The 26,823-nt window shown below is 40.9% G+C and overlaps 1 protein-coding gene across 3 annotated transcripts in view; it reads left to right on the top strand.

Annotated features, from left to right (window-relative positions):
- Kap-alpha1 (karyopherin alpha1) overlaps window positions 1-17,338 on the top strand; it is a 45,744-nt gene extending 28,406 nt beyond the window's left edge. For all 3 annotated transcript variants that reach the window (XM_068372275.1, XM_068372273.1, XM_068372274.1), the window contains exon 10: window positions 11,753-17,338. In XM_068372275.1, the coding sequence (XP_068228376.1) occupies window positions 11,753-11,943 (191 nt within the window). In that variant the 3' untranslated portion in view covers window positions 11,944-17,338. The remainder of the gene's footprint in view (window positions 1-11,752) is intronic.
- The last annotated feature ends 9,485 nt before the right edge of the window (window positions 17,339-26,823 follow it).

Genomic DNA, 26,823 nt, shown 5'->3' with positions numbered 1-26,823 from the left:
GCTGTTCTAATCGCTCTCTCCTTCTTCTCCTCCTAGCCTCCTCATTTTGTCTCCTCCTCTCCTCGAAGTCCACGGTGCCATGGTGTACTGTACTCCTCCAGGTTTTCCTGTCCCTGGCCGTTTCTTCCCATGAGGAAGGATCGATGTCAGTTAGAGCCAGGGTGCGCTTTAGTTGATCTTTATAGCGCATTTTCGGGGCTCCTCTTGGTCTGGTGCCCTGGGTCAGTTCTCCGTAGAATATTTTCTTTGGGACCCTAGATGGATCCATCCTATGCACGTGTCCTATCCAGCGGAGGCGGTGGTGGATGATGGTGGCCTCCACGCTGGTCAGCGAGGCACGTTCTAAGACTTCAATGTTGGTGGTGTGGCTCTCCCTGGGGATTTTCAAGATCTGCCTGTTTCATTTGTTGGAAGCGTTCTAGGTTTTTAATATCGTTTTTATATAGCGTCCATGTTTCACATGCATACAGGAGCGTGGAGAGGACTACTGCCCTGAACACCATTATTTTGATGGTCATTGTCAGTGCGTGGTTGTTAAATACGCGGCAGTTGAGTCGGCCAAAGGCGGAGTGGGCTGCCCTGATCCTGTTCTCCACGTCCTTTTTGCTTGTGGGAGTTGATGTTAGGATGCTCCCTAGGTAGGAGAACTGGTCCACCTGTTCTAACGGTTGGTCATTCACTGTGGTATTGAAGTTGGGGAGCATCAGTCCTGGTGGATGTTGGACGAGGGTCTTGGTTTTGTCTGAGTTGACTTGCATCCCAAAACGTTCGTAGGCAGAGTTGTATGCATCAGCTAACGACTGCAGGTTCTCTGCCATCTGACCTGGGGTGGCATTGTCGTCAGCATACTGCAGTTCTTGCACTGCACACAAGGTGGTCTTGGTTCTGGCGCGGAGTCTAGAGAGGTTGAAAGCGCCTCCATCCATGCAGAAACGTAGGTCGACTGAGGGTGTGTCTGGGGGAATCTCGTTGAGCATTGCTGCGGTGTATAGCGAGAAACACGTCGGGGCCAGAACACAGCCCTGCTTCAGGCCGCCGTTGATGGGGAATGGGTCTGAAAGAGAGTTCTGGTGGCAGACTCTCCCAACCATTCCGTCATGGAGGGCACGCACCAGCTTGACAAAATCGGGTGGGCAGCCATATGTATCATACATACATATACCAAGGCACTTCCCCCAATTTTTGGGGGGTAGCCGACATCAAACAAATGAAACAAAAAAGGGGACCTCTCTTCTCTACGTTCCTCCCAGCCAGACGAGGGACTCAACCGAGTTCAGCCGGTACTGCTAGGGTGACACAGTCCACCTTCCCCCGTGATCCACGACAGATGAAGCTTCATAACTCTGAATCCCCTACTCCTGCTACATAGTGTGTGCACAGGAAGTGTTTTTGGAAGTTCATTACAGTATCTTCATTCTGTTGTTGTATCACTGACAATACTGTGACTCAAATTGTTTTAAAAAAAACATTTTCCTCATAGTATCTCATTTGATAATGCATTGTAATGGTTTCCTTCCAAGTTAAGTGTAAAGTTTTAAAGGGGACTACGCCAGGCTAGTTGATTGTACCAGGGATGACTGTTAATGGCAAGCCTTCACCTTTAGACGATTCACATAGCCAATTTTTTATAGTAACTGAACTTGATAAGCTCTTGACATCGCTAGCTTTCTTTGTTAATGTTCAAGAGTCCAGTGAATCCTCTTAGCCATCCTTTGCCAATCCAATGTAACTCCCCTATTTGAGTCGAGTCTTCAATGTTTCTTGCAGTAAGGGTTATGAAAGTTTACTACTCATTACCAATACTCTTCCGCTTGCAGAACCTCAATTTCTTTTAATTGTTGTAGACCCTTCTGCTTCCAAACCGATGCTGGGTACAATCCTAGTTACTCTATAAGACAACTAGGTTGTGAGGCAATAGACCAAGCGGGTAATGTGGATCCTCATATCCCTCTGTTCGCTAAAGTAAGAGCTCTTGAAGTATATCTTATTACATTGTTTGGGGTGAATGACGTTAAAAAAATTCAATTTGCATGATGTTTTGTATGGCAATGTGTTCTACTACACATCAAGTTATTTCAGCAAAGTAAAAGTAAATACATTTAATTTGTTACATATTTCATAGGTATATATTGTATAGATTCATATAGAAAGTATCTAATTTTTTATATTAAAGAAGTCTTCCGCATTCACTCTAATTGTAAGCAAACCAGGAAATTGGCTGATTTCCCTTCACTGCAAATACAATATAGGAAGATGAAGGTGGCTACCTTGAAAATGAGGAATTATCTCCTTTTTTTTTCTTTTTCTTTTTTTTAACATTATGTAACCATATTGCTGAGATATACCCTAAGCTGGTTAAGGTAAATTGGGAGTCTTCTTGTTCTTCCAAGGGATTGAATCGATATATTGTGTCGGATTCGGAAAAGGCTAGCAGTATGGGGTCCTGTTAAGGCTTTAAGCCTTCTGTAACAGAGATGTACTGGCTGGCATTTCATTCGTCTGTTGTATTGTATTATTTTTCAATTTGATATCCAGTCTTGACCCTATTATTATACCTCATAAATGAAGGTTTTTCAATATTAATCTTACCCGATGATCATGTAGCTGTCAACTCCGTTGCCCGACAGAAATCTACGGTCGGGATACGCCAGCGATCGCTATCCAGGTGGGGGTGTACACAACAGCGCCATCTGTGAGTAGGTACTCAAGTACTTCTTGTCAACAAGAACTCAATTTTTCCTCTGTCGTGCCGCCGGCAAGACCTACTTGGATACGCTGTTGATTTTGGAGTTATTGTTCACGATTTGGTGATGTATTTGCTCTAAAGTTATAGCCTTCGCTATTCAGGAAGCTTTCTCATTAGCTTAGCAAGCTTTTGGAATTAATTTAGATTAATTGGTAACGAACTTTGCTAGATTTTGGAATCCCCCCTTGACTACTTCTAAAATTCAAGATGTCTGACCAGTCTCAAGTACCTAAGTACAGGCAGTGTAGTGTTAGGACTTGTACTAGGCGTCTTCCGAAGGCCTCTATAGATCCTCACACTGTATGTTCCAATTGTAGGGGTAAATCCTGTCAATTGGAAGATCGATGTGGGGAATGTGCTGGGCTTTCGGAATTCGATTTTAACGAATTCCTTAGATATGCACATAGGTTAGAGAAGGAGAGAAATAGGAGGAGTTCTTCTCGCTCTGTGGATTTTTCCTCTCCCCATGCCCCTCAACCTTTTCCTTCCCCTGTGGTGGTGACTCCCGAACCTGCTACGAGTGCTCAGCCTGGTATGGCGGATATGTTGCGTGCCATTCAGGCTCTCGGTGATAAAGTGGAGTCATTGGCTAATGACCGTAATCAGCTCTTGGCAGATGTCAGAGAGCTGAAAGCGAAAAGTGCAGTGGGAAGTGTTAGTGCTAGTGATGTGCAAAGTGTCAGTGTCAGTGTTGCGCATGAGGGTACATCTGTGCGTGCCAGTCGTCCTCCCAGTCCGGGACCTCTTGCAAGCTCCCAAGCCCAGGGGAGAAGCAATGTCGAAGGACCAAAGGGTTCGGCAGGCCTTGATAGGCGCACGGATGTATCCTCAGTGGTTGCGGACGTATCTGTTAAGGATCGTCCCATCCACATACAGACGAATGAGCCCTTACATTCCTCGTCTGTGGAAGAGGTTTCCAGGAGGAAACGGTGGACCAAGGTCTCACGACCGCTCAAGCGTAAGGTCCCTTCCGAGCGAGTCCAACGGCCCAGGTGTAGCCACTGGGTCAGTTCGGACTCGCCGCAGTCATCTGATGACTGCACACCTCCCAAGAGAGGTAGAGTGGTCCCTCAACAGGCTACTGCTCCGTCTGTTGTTGCTCCAACCACAGTAGACCCTAAGTGGTCCATGCTGCAGACTATGCAGTCTCAGCTTGCTGCATTCATGCAGGCGTATCATGCTGAGAAGGCTCCTGTTAACCTACAACCCGCCGAGGTTGTGCGCTCAGCAGATACTGCGGCTGCCTGCTCCCACACTCCACCTGTGAGAGCTCCACCACCGATGCGCAGTCCACCCTGCCAGACGCATGTTCTTGCTGCACCATCTGCTAACATGCGTGAGCTGCCGCATCAGGAGTTGCCGGGTTCCAGCACTATGCGGCATTCTCCTCAGCCCATGCAGCATGCTCTGCAGACCTTACAGCATGCTCCGCATACCATGCAGCATGAGCCGCATACCTTACAGCATGCTCTGCATACCATACCGCATGCTCCTCATCCCACCGCAGACCCTCCCACACGCCAGCCCTCTGCTTTTGTTGTGGCCAGCTCGCAGACCGACCAGCAGCGGCATGATGTTGGATCCGCAGGTACGCATGCACCCGTACTGCCGGATTCAGCCGTTCAGCTTTCTGCTCTGCCTTTGCCACTTACAACTCAGCTTTCGGATGTTGATGTATCGGATGATGAAGCTGCACATCTGGATGAGCCTCACTCTGATTTTGAAGGGCCCAAGTCTACTGCTCCCTCCTTAGACTTTCGTAAAGTCCTTGCCTTGTTCAGGGACTTGTATCCTGAGCAGTTTGTGTCTGCAACCCCTCGTTCTCCTCCCTCCGAGTTTGCTCTGGGCATGCAGTCTGCTGCGCCTGCCTTCACCAAGCTTGTTCTCGCCAGATCATCTAAGAGAGCTTTGAGGGTTATGGGGGACTGGTTGCAGTCCAAGAAGCAACTGGGAAGGACTTCTTTCGTCTTTCCGCCTCCCAAGCTTGCTTCTAAGTCGAGCGTCTGGTATGCCACGGGAGAGGAACCCGGCTTGGGGGTTCCTGCCTCTGCCCAGGCCGACTTCTCAAGTCTGGTTGACTCTCCCCGCAGGTTGGCTATGAGACGTTCGAAGATCTGCTGGTCCTTTTCCGATTTAGATCATCTGTTGAAGGGAGTCTTTCGTGCCTTCGAGATATTCAACTTTCTCGATTGGTGTCTGGGAGCCTTAAGCAGGAAGACTTCCCCTTCAGATAAGGACTCGGCCATGCTGATCATGTCTAGCATGGACAAAGCAATTCGGGATGGGTCTGGTGAACTTGCGGCTTCATATGTTTCAGGAGTCCTTAAGAAGAGAGAACATCTTTGCTCCTTCTTATCAGCTGGTATCACTCCTTGCCAGAAGTCGGAGTTGTTGTTTGCTCCTCTCTCCAAGTGTCTGTTTCCGGAGGAGCTGATTAAGGGGATGGCTGCCTCACTTATCCAGAAGGATACTCATGATCTTATGGCATCTTCTGCACGTAAGGCTAAAACCTTACCTTCCGTGCCTAGACCCTTCCGCCCTGCAGCAGTTGACACACCTGCTTCTAGGTTCATCCCGCCCTTTCGTGGCAGAGCCTCCAGCAGAGGAGGTACCCGTGCAGACAGTCACCGTGGCAAATCCAAGAAGGGTTCCAAGTCCGCAAAAGGCAAGTTTTGACTGCCTTCCTCTCCAGACAGCAGTAGGAGCCAGACTCAAGACCTTCTGGCAAGCTTGGTAGAGCAGAGGTGCAGACACTCAGTCTGTGAAGTGGCTAAGGGAGGGATACAGAATTCCGTTCTGCCGCAGTCCCCCTCTAGCTACGTCTCCCATCAACCTCTCTCCCAACTACAAGGAGAAGGACAAGAGGCTAGCGTTGCAACAAGAGGTGTCGCTCTTGCTACAAAAGGAAGCGGTGGTCATAGTCCGGGATCATCAATCCCCGGGCTTTTACAACCGTCTCTTCCTGGTAGCCAAGGAGACAGGAGGTTGGAGACCGGTGCTGGACGTCAGTGCTCTCAATGCTTTGTCACCAAGCAGACGTTCACGATGGAGACGACGAAGTCGGTCCTAGCAGCGGTCAGGCAGGAGGACTGGATGGTCTCTTTAGACCTGAAAGACGCGTACTTTCACGTCCCCATCCATCCAGACTCCCAACCTTTCCTAAGATTCGTCTTTGGAAAGGTTGTGTACCAGTTCCAAGCCCTGTGCTTTGGCCTAAGCACGGCACCTCTTGTGTTTACCAGACTGATGAGGAATATTGCGAAATTCCTTCACTTCGCAGACATCAGAGCCTCCCTCTATTTAGACGACTGGCTTTTAAGAGCTCCCACAAGTCGTCGCTGTCTGGAGATTCTCAGATGGACTATGGATCTGACCAAGGAACTGGGCCTCCTGGTCAATTTAGAGAAGTCCCAGCTCGTCCCATCCCAGACCATTGTCTACCTGGGTATGGAGATTCAGAGTCGAGCTTTTCGGGCTTTTCCGTCGGCCCCAAGGATCAATCAAGCCCTAGAATGCATCCAGAGTATGCTGAGAAGGAACCGATGCTCAGTCAGGCAGTGGATGAGTCTATCAGGGACACTTTCATCGAGTTAGGGAGACTCCACCTCCGCCCCCTTCAGTATCATCTAGCTGCTCACTGGATAAAGGACATGACGCTAGAGACGGTCTCAGTTCCTGTTTCCGAAGAGATGAGGTCTACTCTAACGTGGTGGAAGAACAGCATTCTTCTCAAGGAAGGTCTACCTTTGGCTGTTCAGACCCCCGACCACCGTCTCTTCTCGGACGCATCGGACACGGGCTGGGGTGCGACACTGGACGGACAGGAATGCTCGGGCATATGGAATCAGGAGCAAAGGACACTTCACATCAATTGCAAGGAGTTGTTGGCGGTTCATCTGGCCTTGATAAACTTCAAGTCCCTCCAGCTAAACAAGGTGGTGGAGGTGAACTCCGACAACACCACAGCCTTGGCTTACATCTCCAAGCAGGGAGGGACTCATTCGAGGAAGTTGTTCGAGATCGCAAGGGACCTCCTCATTTGGTCAAAAGATCGAAAGCTCACGCTGGTAACGAGGTTCATTCAGGGCGATATGAATGTCATGGCAGATCGCCTCAGCCGGAAGGGTCAGGTCATCCCCACAGAGTGGACCCTTCACAAGAATGTTTGCAGCAGACTATGGGCCCTGTGGGGTCAGCCAACCATAGATCTATTCGCTACCTCGATGACCAAGAGGCTCCCGTTGTATTGTTCTCCGATTCCAGACCCAGCAGCAGTTCACGTGGATGCCTTTCTGCTGGATTGGTCCCATCTCGACCTGTATGCGTTCCCGCCGTTCAAGATTGTCAACAGGGTACTTCAGAAGTTCGCCTCTCACAAAGGGACACGGCTAACGTTGGTTGCTCCCCTCTGGCCCGCGAGAGAATGGTTCACCGAGGTACTGCAATGGCTAGTCGACGTTCCCAGGACTCTTCCTCTAAGAGTGGACCTTCTGCGTCAACCTCACGTAAAGAAGGTACACCCAAACCTCCACGCTCTTCGTCTGACTGCCTTCAGACTATCGAAAGACTCTCAAGAGCTAGAGGCTTTTCGAAGGAGGCAGCCAGAGCGATTGCCAGAGCAAGGAGGACATCCACTCTCAGAGTCTATCAGTCTAAATGGGAAGTCTTCCGAAGCTGGTGCAAGGCCAATGCAGTTTCCTCAACCAGTACCACTGTAACCCAGATTGCTGACTTCCTGTTACATCTAAGGAACGTAAGATCCCTATCAGCTCCTACGATCAAGGGTTACAGAAGTATGTTGGCAGCGGTTTTCCGCCACAGAGGCTTGGATCTTTCCACCAACAAAGATCTACAGGACCTCCTTAGGTCTTTTGAGACCTCAAAGGAACGTCGATTGTCCACTCCAGGCTGGAATCTAGACGTAGTTTTAAGGTTCCTAATGTCATCAAGATTTGAACCGCTTCAATCAGCCTCTTTTAAGGACCTCACATTAAAAACTCTTTTCCTCGTGTGCTTAGCAACAGCTAAAAGAGTAAGTGAGATCCACGCCTTCAGCAGGAACATAGGTTTCACATCTGAAACGGCTACATGTTCCTTGCAGCTCGGTTTTTTGGCTAAAAACGAGCTTCCTTCCCGTCCTTGGCCTAAGTCGTTCGAGATCCCAAGCCTGTCCAACTTGGTGGGGAACGAACTAGAGAGAGTACTTTGCCCAGTTAGAGCTCTTAGGTACTATTTAAGAAGGTCAAAGCCATTACGAGGACAATCAGAAGCTTTATGGTGTGCTATCAAGAAGCCTTCTCTACCGATGTCTAAGAACGCAGTTTCTTACTACATCAGGCTTCTGATTAGAGAAGCACATTCTCATCTGAAGGAAGAAGACCTTGCTTTGCTGAAGGTAAGGACACATGAAGTGAGAGCTGTGGCTACTTCAGTGGCCTTCAAACAGAACCGTTCTCTGCAGAGTGTTATGGATGCAACCTACTGGAGAAGCAAGTCAGTGTTCGCATCATTCTATCTCAAAGATGTCCAGTCTCTTTACGAGAACTGCTACACCCTGGGACCATTCGTAGCAGCGAGTGCAGTAGTAGGTGAGGGCTCAGCCACTACATTCCCATAATCCCATAACCTTTTTAACCTTTCTCTTGAATACTTTTTATTGTTGTTCTTTGGGTTGTACGGTCGGCTAAGAAGCCTTCCGCATCCTGGTTGATTTGGCGGGTGGTCAAATTCTTTCTTGAGAAGCGCCTAGGTTAGAGGTTGTGATGAGGTCCTTTAGTATGGGTTGCAGCCCTTTATACTTCAGCACCTAGGAGTCGTTCAGCATCCTAAGAGGACCGCTAGGCTCAGTAAGGAAGACGTACTTAAAAAAGGCAGAGTAATGGTTCAAGTCGACTTCCTTACCAGGTACTTATTTATTTTATGTTTGTTATTTTGAATAACTGATAAAATGAAATACGGGATACTTAGCTTCTTTGTTAACATGTATGCTGGTCTCCACCCACCACCCTGGGTGTGAATCAGCTACATGATCATCGGGTAAGATTAATATTGAAAAATGTTATTTTCATTAGTAAAATAAATTTTTGAATATACTTACCCGATGATCATGAATTAAAGAACCCGCCCTTCCTCCCCATAGAGAACCAGTGGACCGAGGAGAAAATTGAGTTCTTGTTGACAAGAAGTACTTGAGTACCTACTCACAGATGGCGCTGTTGTGTACACCCCCACCTGGATAGCGATTGCTGGCGTATCCCGACCGTAGATTTCTGTCGGGCAACGGAGTTGACAGCTACATGATCATCGGGTAAGTATATTCAAAAATTTATTTTACTAATGAAAATAACATTTTTAAACACTTCTTACAAGTTTTTTTGACTTAAGAGATGCTTTTTGTCAGTAATCAGGTGGGAGTGTTCTTGAATCACTTTACTTACCAGTCGGCGAGCATTCGCTTGTGGTAGGCAAGTCTGACTTGCTTGGTCGGTTGCTTATAATTGCTTGATTTTCATAATTGGGTCTAGTGGTCTTAAATACATAGTGTTCCTTCAATAAGGGTTCTGAATGTTCACTTGGCCATACAGAGTCCTGTTCCTCTTGTAAAATCTTAATTTCTTTTCACTACTTTAGATCATTTGCAGCTAAATCCTTGCTTATCCACATACCTAGACAACCTACGAGACATGTAGATTGTGAGGCAGAAGACTGAAGGTAATATGGATACTTATATCCCTCCTCTCACTAAACTAAGCGCCCGTAAGCAGTATAATTTTTGGTAAGGGGACTTGGTGTTTCAGAATGTAGATGCTCTTAAATATTTATGTAATTGAATCTTTATAAATATTTGGTTGCGGGTGATTTATTAGCTAAAGATGGACGATTACGACACATTCCAAATGACGGTGAATTTCTGTTCGCTTGCAAGTTCGACCAGTAGCTCATCACAAGGTTACTTTAGTTGGGTACATTCTAACACGAATGTTTATATTACCCTTATGTGAAGAGCTTTGGTTAAACTAAGAAGAGATTCCAATTTGCAAATATTTCATTGTTGTTATTTGTGAGTTGACATTACTTAGTTATACCTTAATCGAGTTAACTGGATTTTTAACTCATTTTCTACAAGAGTGTGGGGTTTTAATTTAATAATGGATTTGGAATCAGAGTATCATTGAAATCAGAAATATAGGTTAAAACAATTTTGAGTCCAAATTTTAAACCGTATATTGAGTTGGTTTGTAAATAAGTACAGTAATCTAGACCAGGTTAGTAAATATCAACCATTGTATATTACTTTCTATTAAGTTCTCCTATATCTTGCGTTTCTGGCATTCCACCTCTAGTATGTGGGAGTCAGCAATATGATCATTAGGGGAGGTTTATAGAAATCCATCCATCCATATACCAAGGCACTTCCCCCAATTTTGGGGGGTAGCCGACATCAACAAAGAAACAAAACAAAAAGGGGACTACTCTCTACGTTCCTCCAGCCTAACCATGGACTCAGCCGAGTTCAGCTGGTACTGCTAGGGTGCCACAGCCCAACCTCCCACAATTCCACCACAGATGAAGCTTCATAATGCTGAATCCCCTACTGCTGCTACCTCCGCGGTCATCTAAGGCACCGGAGGAAGCAGCAGGGCCTACCGGAACTGCGTCACAATCGCTTTCCATTCATTCCTATTTCTAGCACGCTCTCTTGCCTCTCTCACATCTATCCTCCTATCACCCAGAGCTTTCTTCACACCATCCATCCACCCAAACCTTGGCCTTCCTCTTGTACTTCTCCCATCAACTCTTGCATTCATCACCTTCTTTAGCAGACAGCCATTTTCCATTCTCTCAACATGGCCAAACCACCTCAACACATTCATATCCACTCTAGCCGCTAACTCATTTCTTACACCCGTTCTCACCCTCACCACTTCGTTCCTAACCCTATCTACTTAAGATACACCAGCCATACTCCTTAGACACTTCATCTCAAACACATTCAATTTCTGTCTCTCCGTCACTTTCATTCCCCACAACTCCGATCCATACATCACAGTTGGTACAATCACTTTCTCATATAGAACTCTCTTTACATTCATGCCCAACCCTCTATTTTTTACTACTCCCTTAACTGCCCCCAACACTTTGCATCCTTCATTCACTCTCTGACGTACATCTGCTTCCACTCCACCATTTGCTGCAACAACAGACCCCAAGTACTTAAACTGATCCACCTCCTCAAGTAACTCTCCATTCAACATGACATTCAACCTTGCACCACCTTCCCTTCTCGTACATCTCATAACCTTACTCTTACCCACATTAACTCTCAACTTCCTTCTCTCACACACCCTTCCAAATTCTGTCACTAGTCGGTCAATAGAAATAAAAAATTTTAATGGTAAAATTTCCTATTTCTATACTCGCCTATGTTTATATACAGTACATGCCCACCCTCCTCCCCACTTCCTCTTGTTGTCAAGAGGATAGGGATAATGCTGACTTAAAAACTGAGGAGACAAAGTTATCACTTACTCAACTGCTATAATTCTCATCCCTTTATTAAGTGCATGTGTATTGGAAGGAAGAAAATGGGAAATTTTGCAATTTTGAAAATTTACGTGTAAAGATTGATTAAACTGAGCTTCTGGAGAAGAAGCAATATGAACATCAGGTGATTATAGAAATAAGAAATTTTACTATTAGAATGTTTTATTACTTTTCCTACACCTGTTTTGTTGTTTTTTTTTTTTTTTTTTTGTTTTTTTTTTTAGATCACTACGTCTATAGATTCTGGCAAGATTATGTTCATTCAGTCATGCAAAACTTGGTATTTGCCAATAGTCATATGAAATTAGTAATCACAGCTGTAAAGAAGAGGGATTGTGTTTATGTGGAAGATGTTATAAACAGCTATTGTATATTTACTTCCTTACTTAATTTTGAGTACTATACAATTTTCCTACACACCCTGTTTGTCTAAAAAAAATGTTTAAATCCTTTTTTTTTCAGGTTTGGACAAGATTGAGTTCCTTCAGAGTCATGAGAACTTGGAGATTTACCAGAAAGCATTTGAAATTATTGAGCACTACTTTGGAGGAGAGGAGGAGGATTCTAAAGTGGCTCCTTCAGTGGATGAATCTGGCCAACAGTTCCAATTCAATGAAGCTGGAAATCCGCCTCAAGGCGGCTTCAATTTTTAACAGGAACTTTTTTCCCCTGTTGGAAATCTATCTATCGAAGCAAGGAACTTGTAGTTGTGTATGAACCCCAGCGAGAATCATAGGCAATATTTGATTTACTTTTGGAGTGTTAAAAGGTTGCACTAATTATCGTCCTAGTTGGGTGATCCAGAAGAAAAAAAGCCTTGGAAGGGATAGTACACATTTGTACAGTAAGACTTCTCAGTATCCAGCAGAATTCATTTCTTTTTCCTGTTTAGTTTTTTGGGATGAATCTATTCCGTAGCAATATTTGAAAATTACTTCATTACACTTGAAATCTTAAGAAAATGCAGTCATGCATTGATTTGCACAAGTAGTATCTTGCATTGAAAGTGATTGGGCGTGACACCATTATTCACTTGTGTGTATGAAATCTTGGTATTGAGAGATTTTATTGTGCCACCTAACATCCATGTGGAGGTGTCGGTAACATCAGCGTTTTCTCTGTCAGGACATCTCTGGTTTTCATGACGAGGGATTGGAATGCAAAATGTATAAAGATATAAGTATGCTATAGTTGTACATGATTTTTCATTGTGGTCAAACTATATCTTTTGGCCAACAAAGTGGAAATATTTCCAGAGGTCAACATTTATCCATGATCCACACTTATAGGTTTGCTAATGACTAGATGGATTTGGTTGGGAACTGCTTTGTTATATTGTATACAGAATCAAATAATGTTCATATAATTTGTTGTGAACAGCCTTTTAATTACTTGACAGAGATTTTAGGGACGTGAATGCCAGGCATTTTTATTGAAGAGATAGTTAAGTGAGGTTTCATTTCCCTATCTTAGTGTTATTTACATTATCCTTCTTTAGGAAAATAGATGAGATGAGTTGAGGAATCAGTTGATAAATCAAGTCAATTCTAACTTCTTCAAGCATTAGAGATTGTTTAAAGGTTGCCACATGACTGCAATATTATGATGATTTGTAAACTTATTAATTTTGTGCTACCTTGAGGATACGAAAGCAGTTTCTTTGAGTTACTTTTTAAGAATTTTGTCCTATTGAAGAGGTGTACCTTATTTGACTCTCTCTCTCTTTCTCTCTCTCTATGTAACAATGCCAGCAGAATGATAGCTGAAAGGGTTGACTTGGTGGTCTGGTTAAACTAGCTTATATTATTCAGTCAATCAATCTTGGCCCTCACTGGAAATCAAGATAAATATCTCCTCTCCCCCTTTTTTCTTTTATACACTACTGGAGAAAATAACAAGAAACTTCTGTAATCATTTCTATTAACAGTTAATTGTCTCCAGCCATTCAAAGTTTCTGTATAATCACCCGTTTTGAACAAGGGTTCCTAGTCTCTTAATTGGTCTTGGAGTAAAAAGAAAACAAATATTGTTTTAGTATATATGTCTTTTATAAGATATCTTTGTTTTCCTTCTTTAAGGTACTTCAAGAGAAAACTCATGATTGTGAAATTCACTTTAGTTGTAGATGCTTCTTAAAAAAAAAGATTAGTTTCAAGGAACCATTGATTACATAACTTTTGTTATTTGTTGAAAAGCAAATCTACTTTGATGGTGGTAGGGTTCTGTTTAGTTTTGAAGATTTGTGCATTTAAAAATGGAAAACAGGATTGGGAAGCAGATACTTGTTTGTGAAGTTCTTTTTGACGGTTTCTTTATTGACACCTTGTATTATATTCCAGATTATTTCTTTGTTATAAAGGAAACTTCCTACTTTTTGCTTCAAGATGTGAAATACGTGTAGCCAAATACTGTATTATAGTGATAATATGAAGTGCTGCTTTTTTGTCTAAAGTAATTATTAGTCAGGATGTGGTAAGAATGCGAATATGGTTGATAGTTTTTTCTTATTAATGAGACTGATGGACGTCTGTGATTAACTGCTAGATGATGCCCATCAGGAGGGCAGTGAGTCACAGATTGACTTTTGTGAGATAAAGATAACTGTAATCCTGACATTTGGGGGAGAATACAGGCCTTTGTGAGAGTTATATGTCTGATCTTGTATGCAGACGACTTATGAAATTGCAAGTGTCATGAAAGATTGTTTTGTCCGTTGGTCAACATTTTTTGTCTGTTTAATAATACGAAAAGGTTTAAAGAAATCTTCGTGATTATGCACTGATTGTTTTAAGTTCTTTTGGACTTGCCTGTGACAGACGAAGTATTTTTTTCCAGAGTTAAACTTCTGTTATTGTTACCAGTGAAAGAATTTCTGTTCACAGTCTTAGGTTTGTTGACCTTGATCTTGATTTAGAAATAGTAATGACCATATTGGAGTTATCAAATGAGGAAGTGATGTATTTAATGGAGTATTTTCCTCAATGATATAGCCATCTTGTTTATACACTGTGAAAATATATTTATTCATCTTTTTTTTAATTAAGTATAGGACTCATTATAAATAGAACTGACTTCATTTGAGTTTTTAAGATTTGAAATTACATCATTTGAGTTTGTTAAGTTTGATCCAACTTCATTTGAATGTTAAATTTGAACTGATTCCATTTGAGCTTGTTAAAATTTGAATTGACTTCATTTGAGTTTGTTCATGTGTCATACTACTCAGAGTTGAAAGACCATTACTTCTAGATCTTTGGTTTGACAAATTGTATACTATCATTGTTTTTCACGTTTTTTTCTGAAGTGTTTGTTGGCCGTTTAGTTTTTTGTTATATGAAAGGCTGTGGTGGCGTTAGATTGGCCATATAGTGTGCTCGTTGTAGAGTGCATTTGCATGATTGTATGAATGCGTTCTAAAAACTGTGAAAATGTGTGTAAAAGTGTAATTATTTTGTATTGAACTGTTAACATGACTTATACAGTGGCAACCCTGTAGTTCATATAACCTGCTTAATGTCCTATTGCAGGTTTAGGTATATATATATATACAGTATATAAATTTCTTTCTGTTGACATATGTATCATGTCTGCTTTAAAAAACTGTTTATGTTCACAAAGTTTTGTGCCCAAGCATTTCATTATTATGTTTTGTCAACATTATTTAATATTGTTATTTTATAAGTTTTTTTTTTTTTTTTAGTTTTTGGAAGTAGTTGATGATACCTCCCCCCAGTATTGAGCACAATGTTTGTGAACATGATGCAAATATATTGAGAGGCTCAAAATAATAGCAATGTTGAGCTGTTATATGTGTTGGTGATTAATTTTGAATAGTAGTGTGGGCTGTGCTTCCTTTTAAGACTGGTGAAACTTTTTCCTTTTTTTTTTGTGATAACTGGAAGTTTATCCTAAGTATAATCTATACAAGCAGTAAAAAGTGGACCATGTATGAACGTAGACACTAGTGACATTTAAAAACTTCAGTGAACCAGTGACACCAGTTAACTCTGGTGGCCATAAGAAGTGGAAAGTGGTGATAGTGTAGAAAGTGTTGACATCAGTGACAAAGTGACATGTACCGAGATGTGTATAAGTGATGCTCTGGTACGACGGTGTACAAGTAGTCACTTGTGATATTATTTGGTCCGCATGAAACAAATCTTGATGAACCCCTCATTGAGCAATTGTGAACCCATGTGATAATGCATTCTGATGTCCAAGTGATTCTAAGATGTGTGTGTGACATTCTTAACACTATTTCTTTTCTATTTCATTCCTCCCTATGATAACTTTGATAGTGAATCTGATATATCAGGAGAAATTCCTTTGTAACTACTTAGTGTGATAAGCATTTTTTTTTTTTTCAAGCCTTTTCTTATAAATCTTATTGCTCTTTGTTGGAGAAGTGAGATAATTTTGTATTTATGATGTGTAAAATGCTTAATTGTGAGTGTATGTCAAACTTGAAAGAGTAAATGACCAAGTGCTTTCTTTTGTAAGTCATGGAAACCACTGGTGAGTCGTAATATGATCGACTGGGTGGTAGTGTACCTGCATGTTGTTGGAACCATAAGCTTTTTTAAGGCACATGACTTGTTTCATTTCATTTTGACTTTTAAATGTTACTAAGAGATGAGTGCAGGTCAACAGCTCCCTTATACATCTTAAGTGTTTTTAGTATTCTCTCATTTCGTAATATGAGCTAATTTCTAAGTAAATTATAGATTATCATTATAGATTATCTGCACTTTTTTTAATCTCAATGCATTAACTTGCTTAAATATCCTATATTGTCTTGTACCTGGCTCATGTTCCCAACTGCACTCAGGAAGGTGCGTGCATTGCATTCTTAAAGCAATGCATGGTGCCCTATGTGATAGTGGAGGTAGTGATAGTGACTGATAGCAAGGGTAGTGATAGTGTCATTGCAGGTTCTGCTGTATTGCTCTGGATGAATGTGACCACGAGTACACGTGAACTTGAGTAAATGTTGCTCCTGACCCACCGTGACTTTTCCTTGCGACGCCTTACAATCATTACTCCCTCCAGTCGGTGACTGAAGTTGGGCAAAAAAGGAAACTCCTCTCCTTGAACACAACTCTAAAGATTAGATTCCTTATAGTTTTTAATGTAGTCGCAAGCAATTTTTCTTTTGACTCTTGGTACTAAGGCATAATGATCATCAATATTTGGATATTTCGTTGTGTTCAATAATGGAGGCACTTACTCCTTCCTTAAGTCACCAGACAAATGACGGTGCAGAAAGTAATTCTCCTTTGTTCCTTTGATCCTTCTGCTGTCATGTGATACTTACCATTTCGTGAGAGCCGTTGGAGCATTGCAGGAGGAGGAAGTTTTGCTCTTTTGTGCCTACACATGCGCTTCCCTGGCTGCTGCTGAATTACAGTAGTGTAGCCCTTGGCTATATTAAGCCTTGTTAAAAAAAATTTATTGACCACAGTCTCTATTATGCTGGTACACTCAAAAAAGTGTCATGATTATGGTGATTTTGATCTTCCAGACAAATTGATGCTTCTTAGGAGGACATGTGTATTGGGAAGCTGATAAGAATAAATAGGTAAGTGGTTTTTATTGATAAACTAAAGTGTGAGGTTGTGGGATTTCATTTAAATTTACCCACATTTTTCCTAACATTCCGAAGGACCGTTTCTTTGCAGCAGTGGCCAAGGATGCGTCTTCTGTAGACTAGTCAGACTAAGACATGTGATAAGGTTTATCCTGAAAAAATGATTTTTTAAGAAAAAAAAACAAGTCGTAAGTATTGAACTTTGTGCAAGTGATAAGGGGCAAATGAGATGAAAATTTGAGTCTAAGCCCGTGAAGTTCTACTTGAAAGTTTCGAATGAATTGAGTGGATCTTTAAAAAAAGTAAAATTTTTTCTTTCAATTCTTTGTGAAAAATAACTTAGAAATTCAAAGGCAACTTTATACAGTTGATTTTTTTTTTCTCAAGTTGAAAAATGCATTATTTCAAAAATAATTTTTTGATTCTTGAAATAAATTCAGTAAGAACACAATACCAATAAATCTCTTTGATTTTTATCACTATTTGCTTTGCGTACATTTAAGGCTTTGAAAATTCTTGGTATGGTTAACCAATGCTGAATAGTTGTTGAAATGGTCTAAAGAGAAAGGCTTTAAACCATTGAAAATACCCAATTTCGTAGCGAATGCAGTTGAATTCGCTTAGCGTTGCACCCAGTCTAGACTTATTGACAGTCTTGAAATGTTAGAACAATATATGCAACTTTTTATAAACCATAAGGTGGCTTGTAAGAGTCTGGTTCACCCATTCTTGAATTTAGCGACCTGTTAGGTATGGGAAACTATACTATTTGAATTTAATGGCTTATGTGTTATTAATATCAAGAATTGTTATTCCCTTGATGGGTGACTACAGTTGGTAAACTTTAGAATGTTAGAGATATTTTAGAAAAAGAACTACTAATAGAACAAAATATATAAAGTACTTACAGCCCTAATCCATCTAAACTAATAACATGAAAGACTTTGGGTATTTGTACTGTTGGTACTGTATTTCATTCAAAGAATTTATCCTTCAGGCAAATTGAGTATGAAATCCAAGGTTAAATCATTCAGAAAGTTATAAGACTAGGCTGCAATTAATATGACATTTGAAGAAAGACATTGCTGAAGTAATTGTTTTGTCATGGACGGTAATAGTCAGAATGCAAACTTTCAGACCAAGCAGATATCATCACTTGTTACTGAGTTTGTTGGGTGTTATGAAGCCTTGTGAACTTCCTAGGTATTCGACTTTGTTCCTTTTCTGATTTCATCCTCTATCTTTATTTCATTCATGTTCTTTAAAATGAGCACTTGTTTGAAGTAATTCCGTTTTGGTGTGTGGATTTGACAGATCAACAATGCGCATGGAGGATATTAAGAAGACTTTATGGTCATAAATAACTTACTTTACTCAGGAGTTCAGTCACAAACTTCAAACTAAGAACTAACATTACATTTTTTTTTTCCAAACAAGCCTGTGCCTAGATTATTTATGTAATTTGCCCTTTTGTACACTGGCATTCGCTGAAAATCCATCGCCCATCCTGCACAGGCAGTCGGCTATTGGAACTGCAGACTAAAATATTTATGCTGCTATGACATATTAGGAGGTATATTCCAGTGTAGTGAGTATTATCAACCAGAAATTGCGCCTCTGACTAGGTCAGATAGTTCTATGGAAAACTATAATAGTCTTGGCTTATCCAGTAAAGGTTAGTCATTTTCTATTATAACGTAATGCCCTGACAAATATTCAGTTTAACTCGGTCAGTATTTTCCTTTTTATAAACTCGTCTCAAGTTCATTGGACTTAGTATCCACGACTGAGACTACTGTATGTAACAGTATTTTTCCTGGAAACTTGATAGATTATTTTTAAAGAATTGTAATTGCTGCTCCCCTAGCTTCTGGTTAACGTTGAGATACCAAGACTTGAATGTTTTATCACATTCAAAGACTAGGTTGGATAGGTATGATGCTACTGATGGTAGGGCATTGCTACCAGACCTCTGTTTCTATTATAGAAGACAGGACAATGGTTGATGATGATTTATTCATTGCTTCTAAACATTTGGTTTGACTGACAATGTGCTATGGTATGCTACTCGATTATGGACATAGTATATCTATCTTTGCAAACAGGACGATGCCATCCTTTTACGTAAAATTCTAGGTGTGTTCAGAGCACAAACTTCACATTGATGAAAGTTCACGATTTTGTCCATGTTAACATTCAGAAAGTGTTATGGATATTAAGTAATTTAATCAGACAGTAGTAAAGAAATTTTACTCCAAAAGCCGAGTTACTGAGTTAATAATTTCAGAAACCAAAGGGCTTTAATACTAAAAGTTAATATTTCTTAAGGTTGCGTTACGTGTATTGATAATTGAACAAGTAAAAAATGTCTGATCGTAACTGTTAACAAAATTTAACCTTCAATGTTATTTTGAATTTGGTTAGTCGCATAAATTATCTTATTGTTAGGGTTGATTGCAATCTGAGTACTGTATATTGATTGGAAAAATGTGAAAGGAAGAATTTTCCAGCCAGGAAATTTCACATCTTCAATTGATTCATTATTATTATTACTGCAACCTTATTTGGAAAAGCAGAGTGCTATAACCTCAGGGGCTCCAACAAGGAAAATACCCCTGTGAGGAAAGGACATAGGAAACAGAATAGTGTGTGACTGTACCCTTAAGCAAGAGGTCTAACCCAAGGCCATGGAAGACCATTTTAAAGACACTATGGTATCAGCTTTATCTAAACACATTACAATGGTATGACTTGAGTGTCCTCCCAGGAGAGCTGCTTACCAAAGCTAAAGTCTCTCTTTTGGCAACAGGAATGACAGTGAATTTCATTACTAGAAAAAACAATATGGATGCGAGTTTCTTCTCCATACAGTTATCTTTAAGCACTGGAATTTGCAGTTTACATTTTACACCAATTCCAAGCTAGTTCTCGTCTGTGACTTCTTCGCTTGTCTATGAAAGAATCTTTCACATTTTGCAATTTCATTTTGACAAAGGAGTAAATAAACTGAGCTCTCTTATAGTAGCAAGTCTTGTGGAACGTTAGCTATGGATGGCTTCTTACTTGAACTTGGCGCTTATAAGTACGGAAAACAAATTGAGATTATGAAATTTAAGATACCTTTTCTTTAAGAAACGAGTATTTAATAAGATTGTCCTACCAGTATTAAATTATGCATTAGAAACTTGCAGCCTTACTAAAGTGTCAGAGTATACGCTAATTATAACTCGGATAAGGAAAGAATAATGGTGGGAATAAAAAAAAATGTACATTAGAATGACAGATTGATTGGCATGTCAAGAATGAAATTCAGGTATAGACATAGAAAAGCCATAACCAGGGTTTTGTGGAAAGACACGTCTGAGGCCTTTGTCCTGCAGAGTGCAGCTTGGTCCTGATCACATTAATAAAAAGCTAGCATGAGGTATTGCGGTCAAACAATTAAGTTGGTAAAAGCAAAACACTGCATAACTGACTACATTAACCTCTCCTAATACAATTTACCCATAGTGCAACTTGTGAAATTATAAGTAATACAGAGGTGCAAGATTGATGAAAATTTGCCTTACTCTAAGGATTAGGCTACTTTATTTTTTTTCTAAGTATCGATAATGTGGATTTGACAACTTTAAACACCCAAGAATGTATGCAAAAAACAGATCTTGTGGGTTCTGTGGACCAAAGGTTTGTGTGTGTTATAAGACCAGGAAAAAATCCTTTAAAGTAAGTAAAATGACCTATAATCATAGAAAAAAAATGGTAATGTGATACTGATAGGAAAAAATTTTGGAGAAATATCACGTTACCATCTATTCTGCATGGACTAAATATATTATAAATTTGGTGGAAAATGATATAAACTGAATAGGATAAAGAATAGGGCATATGGTGAAATATTTGGTGCCTCTAAAAGTAGGCCTACAGCTAATAAGAGTGTGTCATCTATTAGAACAAGGGTGAAAGATGGGAAGATGCTGTAGATTAACCGTACCCCGAATGAAATATGGCCATATATGCGCAGCAGGGCAAGAACAAATACTTTAAAACTAAACTTCATGAAGAGACAAAGGGAGCGAGAAATGTAAATTGTAATTTATGTGAAAATTATAACCCTCTTTTATTCTGCCAGGAATATAAAAAAAGAAAATTAATAACAACCATATGAAGGAGACGAAGAAAATAGTAGGATTGTTTCTTTTATTATTCAGTGAAAGAAATATACAAAATGAGAAAGAAATTGTGGTATTAGCATAGTTCCGGTTGGGACAAAATTTTCTAAATTTTTCCCCTATAGAAAAACTCCAGACGAAAACTCAAAAGTAAAATACATAATACTACAGATAATACTATGCCTCGACCCTGAACCTGGCAGACCAACAATATATCAACTTATAACACTAAATGCTATTCCTGATTATGATTATAAATGCACTGCCACCTATATAGTGTATGTGGTTTGGACTTTGGGTATGCTGTACAATTTTTGATAAGCAATTTCCGAGACACTATTAAATAATTTAGTAAAATGGTGAGTGGAGATCATCCCAAGATGATATATAATCAAATTAGAAAGGTGAATCAATAATCCTATCTGATATACAGAAGAAATGAAAGAAGGGAATGTAAGATTGGGAAATATTTTTGGCTCAAAATTATGCTCGGTTGTTGTAGATAATGTCAATACTAATGGGGAATAAAAATTGAATATATGGCACAAGAAGCTAGGAAGTATAGAAACGTTAATAGAGTAGGAGAATCGGCAATATTGGTGAGATGAATGATAGGATTATATGAATAAAAGTTCTTAGGGCTATAGGAAAAATAAATGAAAGAACCAGAGGGTATTCAGTGCAAAATTGTTAAAGGAATGTTTGAACAAGTTGCAGCTATAGGCCACTTCATTACGGTTGATAGCGAAAAAGTCATATGCCCAATTGAGAAAAGAATTGATTACAAAAAGGTGATGTTATTTTTATTAATATCATTACAAAAGATGATGGACGATTAGTTAAAGAAATAGTGGAAGATTAAACAGGGGAACCATATGGTAGAAAGCCTTTTAGAAATATGCATAAAGTATGAAATTAAAAAGGTATGAAAACATGGAAAGCAAGAACTTAAGAAAAGAATAAAATGTAGTGGCAAATGATATTAAAAGAAAAAAATAGAAACAAACAGAAATGACTAAGTTGAGGTTTTTAAAGTGTAATGGTAGAAGGTCAAGCTAACACAAAGGAACCTCTCATAGTAATGAAAACAGGGTTGAATATGATAGACTTATAAGGAAAAAGTTAGAAACAGAAATGAAAATGAAAGCCTTTGAGAGTTTTGCAGAAAAGCAAATAAAGCAACAGTTTTTTTTCTTTTGCTGTAGAGAATTAAGGACATTTAAAAGCAGTAGCATAGAATGGAGAAAATTAGAATCTCCAATCAAAGAAATTCTCCAATATAGTATAAATGTATTCGAAGTTGTAAATAAAATTGTCTGTACAAAAACAGTAAAAGGTCTTTGGTCTGTGTAGGTGGTAACTAATGCTTCTTCTAGTAGTGTGCCCACATTCATTGTCTGTGATTCTGTGGTGTTGTCTGTTTTCAATTATATTACAGTGTTGCCAGCTATGGAGATTTATCCCTAGATCTGGGAATTTATCTCTAGATTTGGGAATTTATCCCTAGATTTGGGAATTTGGGGTGTATGATGGGGCTATTCTATACTCAAAGATGAGTAAACCTTTATATTATTGTAATTAATTTGCTTGCACTTATATGAAGTATAGTGGAAAATTTCTATATTAGTAAAGCCTTCAGGATCAGAGGAAAATATATTTGTGGAAATGGTGATTTTTGGGTTGTTTTGGGGATTATTTTATCATGAGTGTTTTGGGGAATTTTAGACTAACCATATGGCAAATTGGCAACACTGGTACTTTCAACTGGACTAAGAAGATTGTTTGGAACCTGAGAAATCTTGAGGAAATACTACCACAAATTACCAATAGTGGGACAATATTTGATAATAGGTAATTATTACATTAGATGAAAGTGAAACGTTGTAAATGAATTAAGATTATTTATTGTAGAGGAATGACTTTTAGAGAAATACATGTACAATGGCATGTGTCGTATTTTGCCTTGATTTACGGGTAAGGGAAATATTTGTTATTGTTTATCTCTTGTTATTATTACCCAGCAATTCTTGCTTATGGTAGATAAACGAATTGAATAGTAATGATTTATTGGTATATGCTGGTTAAAATCGTTTAGGAAAATTGTTAAAATGTATAATGAAACCTGGAGAATTTGGGTAGTTAGGTTAGGTTAGGTTAAATTAACAATAATGAGTGATTTTCAGCAATAATAATAGTCTGGAATGCATAATAAATGCAAGATAACCAGTTGGAAAAATTTAGGTTGTAGGTTGACCAGGGCACCAGGCACCCGTCGAAATACTACCGCTAGAGAGTTAGGGGGTCCTTTGACTGGCCAGACGGTACTTCATTGGATCCTTCTCTCTGGTTACGGTTCACTTTCCTCTTGCCTACACATACACCGAATAGTCTGGCCTATTCTTTACAGATTCTCCTTTGTCCTTGTACACCTCACAACACTGAGATTACCAAACAATTCTTCTTCACCTAAGGGGTTAACTACTTCAGTGTAATAGTTCAATGGGTACTTTCCGCTTGGTAAGGGTTGAAGAGACTCTTTAGCTATGGTAAGCAGATCTTCCAGCAGAAGGACACTCCAAAATCAAACCATTGTTCTCTAGTCATTGGTAGTGCCATAGCCTTTGTACCATGGTCTTCCACTGTCTTGAGTTAGAGTTCTTTTGCTTGAGGGTACACTCAGGCACACTATTCTATCTAATTTCTCTTCCTATTGTTTTGTTAAAGTTTTGATAGTTTATGTAGGAAATATGTATTTTAATATTGTCACTTCTTAAAATATCTACTTTTTCCTTGTTTCCTATCCTCACTGGGCTATTTTCTCTGTTGGGGCCCTTGGGTTTATAGCATCCTGCTTTTCCAACGAGGGTTGTAGTTTAGCAAATAACAATGATAACAATAATACACTATCAGCCAGTGTTATACAGTACTGTATTGCTAGATAGGAACAACTATACTGTGATAGAAATCAAGTAAAAACAATATCAGGCAGTACTTAGTGTGTTAATTACCTGAGTGTAGGCAATAGGCAGTAAATTGTTAGGTTAGATTAGGAGTTATCCCACCCTAGGGAACCTAAGATACACAAATTCGTGTTTTTCGTGCCTCTGTGTGGAGAGTGGAACCTGACTATTAGTATATTAATTATTGTACAGTATTGCATATGAAGTACCATACTTTACAGTAGTAATGTAAATACTGCATAGGATACATATACGGTGAGTTTGAATGGTGCAAGTTGACCTGCCGAAAACAAGGGTCACTTACGAGTGTTACCTTAGCTGATAAAGCTGCACTGTGGTATAGTAATGTGCCTTTATTGCTGTAATATACACTACAGTATCAGCGAGTATTGTTAGATGGGAGCAACAGCGTTTTTTTCTAATTGTATGTAATGCATGGATATGTACAGTATAAGTGTGGCGATGAATCATTTTATGCACTGTATAAGCCTGCTGTAACATATATTTGTTCCGTAACCGAAATACAAACCACGCTATTTACATTGGGTATTACTTTCGGCGTAGCTGAAATGAGGAGCCATTAGATTTTAACGAGGGTTTCCTACCCCGCGCTAGTTAGCAGGGGTAGGGGGAGGGGTAGCTTGCTACCCCTCCCTCCCTCACACACCGGTGAAATGTCTCACTTCACTTTTGGCTCGGACAATGGACAGACGTGCCTGTCTTTGTCCTCGCTTGGCAGCCATTTTTTGTTTTGTCTTTACTTAATCACTTACTTTTCTTTTACTCATTATATATGTAAACATTTTTTCGTGTTTATCTATATATTTGAGTATAGAAATCAGTAAGTTTCCTTTTCAGAGTTCATGCTTGTGTGTGTAGTGTACGATATCTCCATGGAGCCCTCGGCAGTTAGGCCACCACGGTGTAATTTCATGGGTTGTGATCGAGTTTGACTTCGGTCTTTCTCTCTCTCTCTGTTGAGGTCGTTCACCCTTACTACGTTACCTTTACTACGTCTGAGTAGCTTCCTTCCCGTGTGGGTAGGGTTGCTACGCCGTATGTTTTGTCTCGATTAGTTTATGAGTCTAATTGTATTGGTTGATTTCTCAGTTTTGTAGAATGATTCCTTTCGGGGTTTTCGTTCTTTATTAAGTGTTCATTCATTTTTTTAATTACGCAATTACATAGTTACATAATTATAATTGTTATAATTCTGTGTTTGTTACAGCTCTCCTTCCGTGAGTGTAAGTGGTTGTGAGGGCACGTGCCTGTTGTGTAATTCTTGTGTTTTTTTCCTCGGGATTCCTCTTCGGAGTCTTCCCGGGGGAATGAATGTTAACTAATGATTTGTTCCGTAACCGAAATACAAACCACGCTATTTACATTGGGTTTACCTTTTAGCGTAGCTGAAATGACGAGCCAGCCAATAGTTTTTAACGAGGGTTAATTACCCCCGCGCTAGTTAGCGGGGGTAGGGGAAGGGATAGCTTGCTACCCCTCCCCCCACACACCGGTGATTTGCTTCACTTCACTTTTGGCTCCGGCGATGAACACACGTGTCTGTCCATCGTCCTCGTTGACAGCCTTTAATCTTTTTCTGCTTTCTCTTTCAGTTTGTGTGTTAGAAGTTGACCGCCTTTATGATTGTTATGCGTACGTGCCCTGGAATTGCCGGCCGCCCTTGTGGTACTTTTATGTCGGCCGTGGACACTGACCCTCACACCCTTTGCCCGCAGTGTCGAGGCCGACGGTGTGATCAAGAAAATAAGTGCAGTGAGTGGAGGGAGTGGTCTGCCTCCCAGTGGGAGAGGTTTGGCCGCCGGCGTAAGAAGAAGTCCAAGAGAGACCGTTCTCCTTCTGGGGTTGCCTTGAAGGAGGAAGGTTCTCGGGACTCTTTTTCCGCCGCCCAAACCTCCTCCGAAGCTTCCCCTCGTTCGGCTCCTAAGGAGAGTCGGCCGAGTGGGAGTGCAGGCCCTAGTTCTGTTTCCCGACCTTGGGTTGGGGGAGAGGGCGTCGCCTCCCATAGCGGGGCGGTTCCTCCTCCTCCCCCGGGGGAGGTTATTGATAATTCTTTGTCTAACGATGATCTTTTACAGATTTGGGCTTCCCTGGGGCGTAAGGGCTTGCCCTCCAGGGTTGCCCTGATTGACCTTGTCCAGTTGGGGGCCGCCGTTAAGCAGTCGCCGGTGATAGCAGAGGTAGATCCTCTGTCTATCGTCGACGTCGTGGTGGCAGAGGCCTCCGACGGGGCGGGGCGATCCTCTGCAGGTGCAGTTGGGGATGTTGGTGCTGACGGCTCTCCTCCCCCTTCCGTACATCCTTCGAAGGGGGAAGGGAGTCCTACGGGCTCTTCTGCTGTCCAGCTTCCCGCTAAGGGGAGTGCTTTGACTGAGACTCCCCTTCGGAGGACTGATGGTCCTGATGATCTTCCTCGTGGCCGCCTTCGCCGTAAGGCTCACCGTCCGCTACGTCGCAAGGGCCTCCCATCTCCTTATAAGGGTGTTAAGAGGCGCCTTTTTGGATCTTCTCCCTCTTCCGAAGGGGACTCTCCTCGCCGTAAACAGCCTGCAGCTCCAGCTTCATTAGACCTCTCTGGGGATCGGTCTCCTTCGCCTTCCAGACCTTCAACTTCTGGGGCAGATGTTCAGCAGCCTGACCTCGTCACCCGACAGGCAACGGTCCCTTCGGGGCAAAGGGATTCTTCCCTTACGCGTGCAGTGTTAGCGCACAGGCGCTCTCCTGCGCATCAGCGCGCTCCTGTTCGTCAGCGATCTCCTGTTCGTCAGCGCTCTCCTGATGTTCGCCCCTCTTCTCGCC

This window comes from Palaemon carinicauda, chromosome 4 (genome assembly GCF_036898095.1).
Source record: "Palaemon carinicauda isolate YSFRI2023 chromosome 4, ASM3689809v2, whole genome shotgun sequence".
Taxonomy (NCBI): Eukaryota; Metazoa; Arthropoda; class Malacostraca; order Decapoda; family Palaemonidae; genus Palaemon; species Palaemon carinicauda.
Note: the sequence above shows the minus strand (reverse complement) of the source record. Positions and strands in the feature narration are given on the sequence as shown.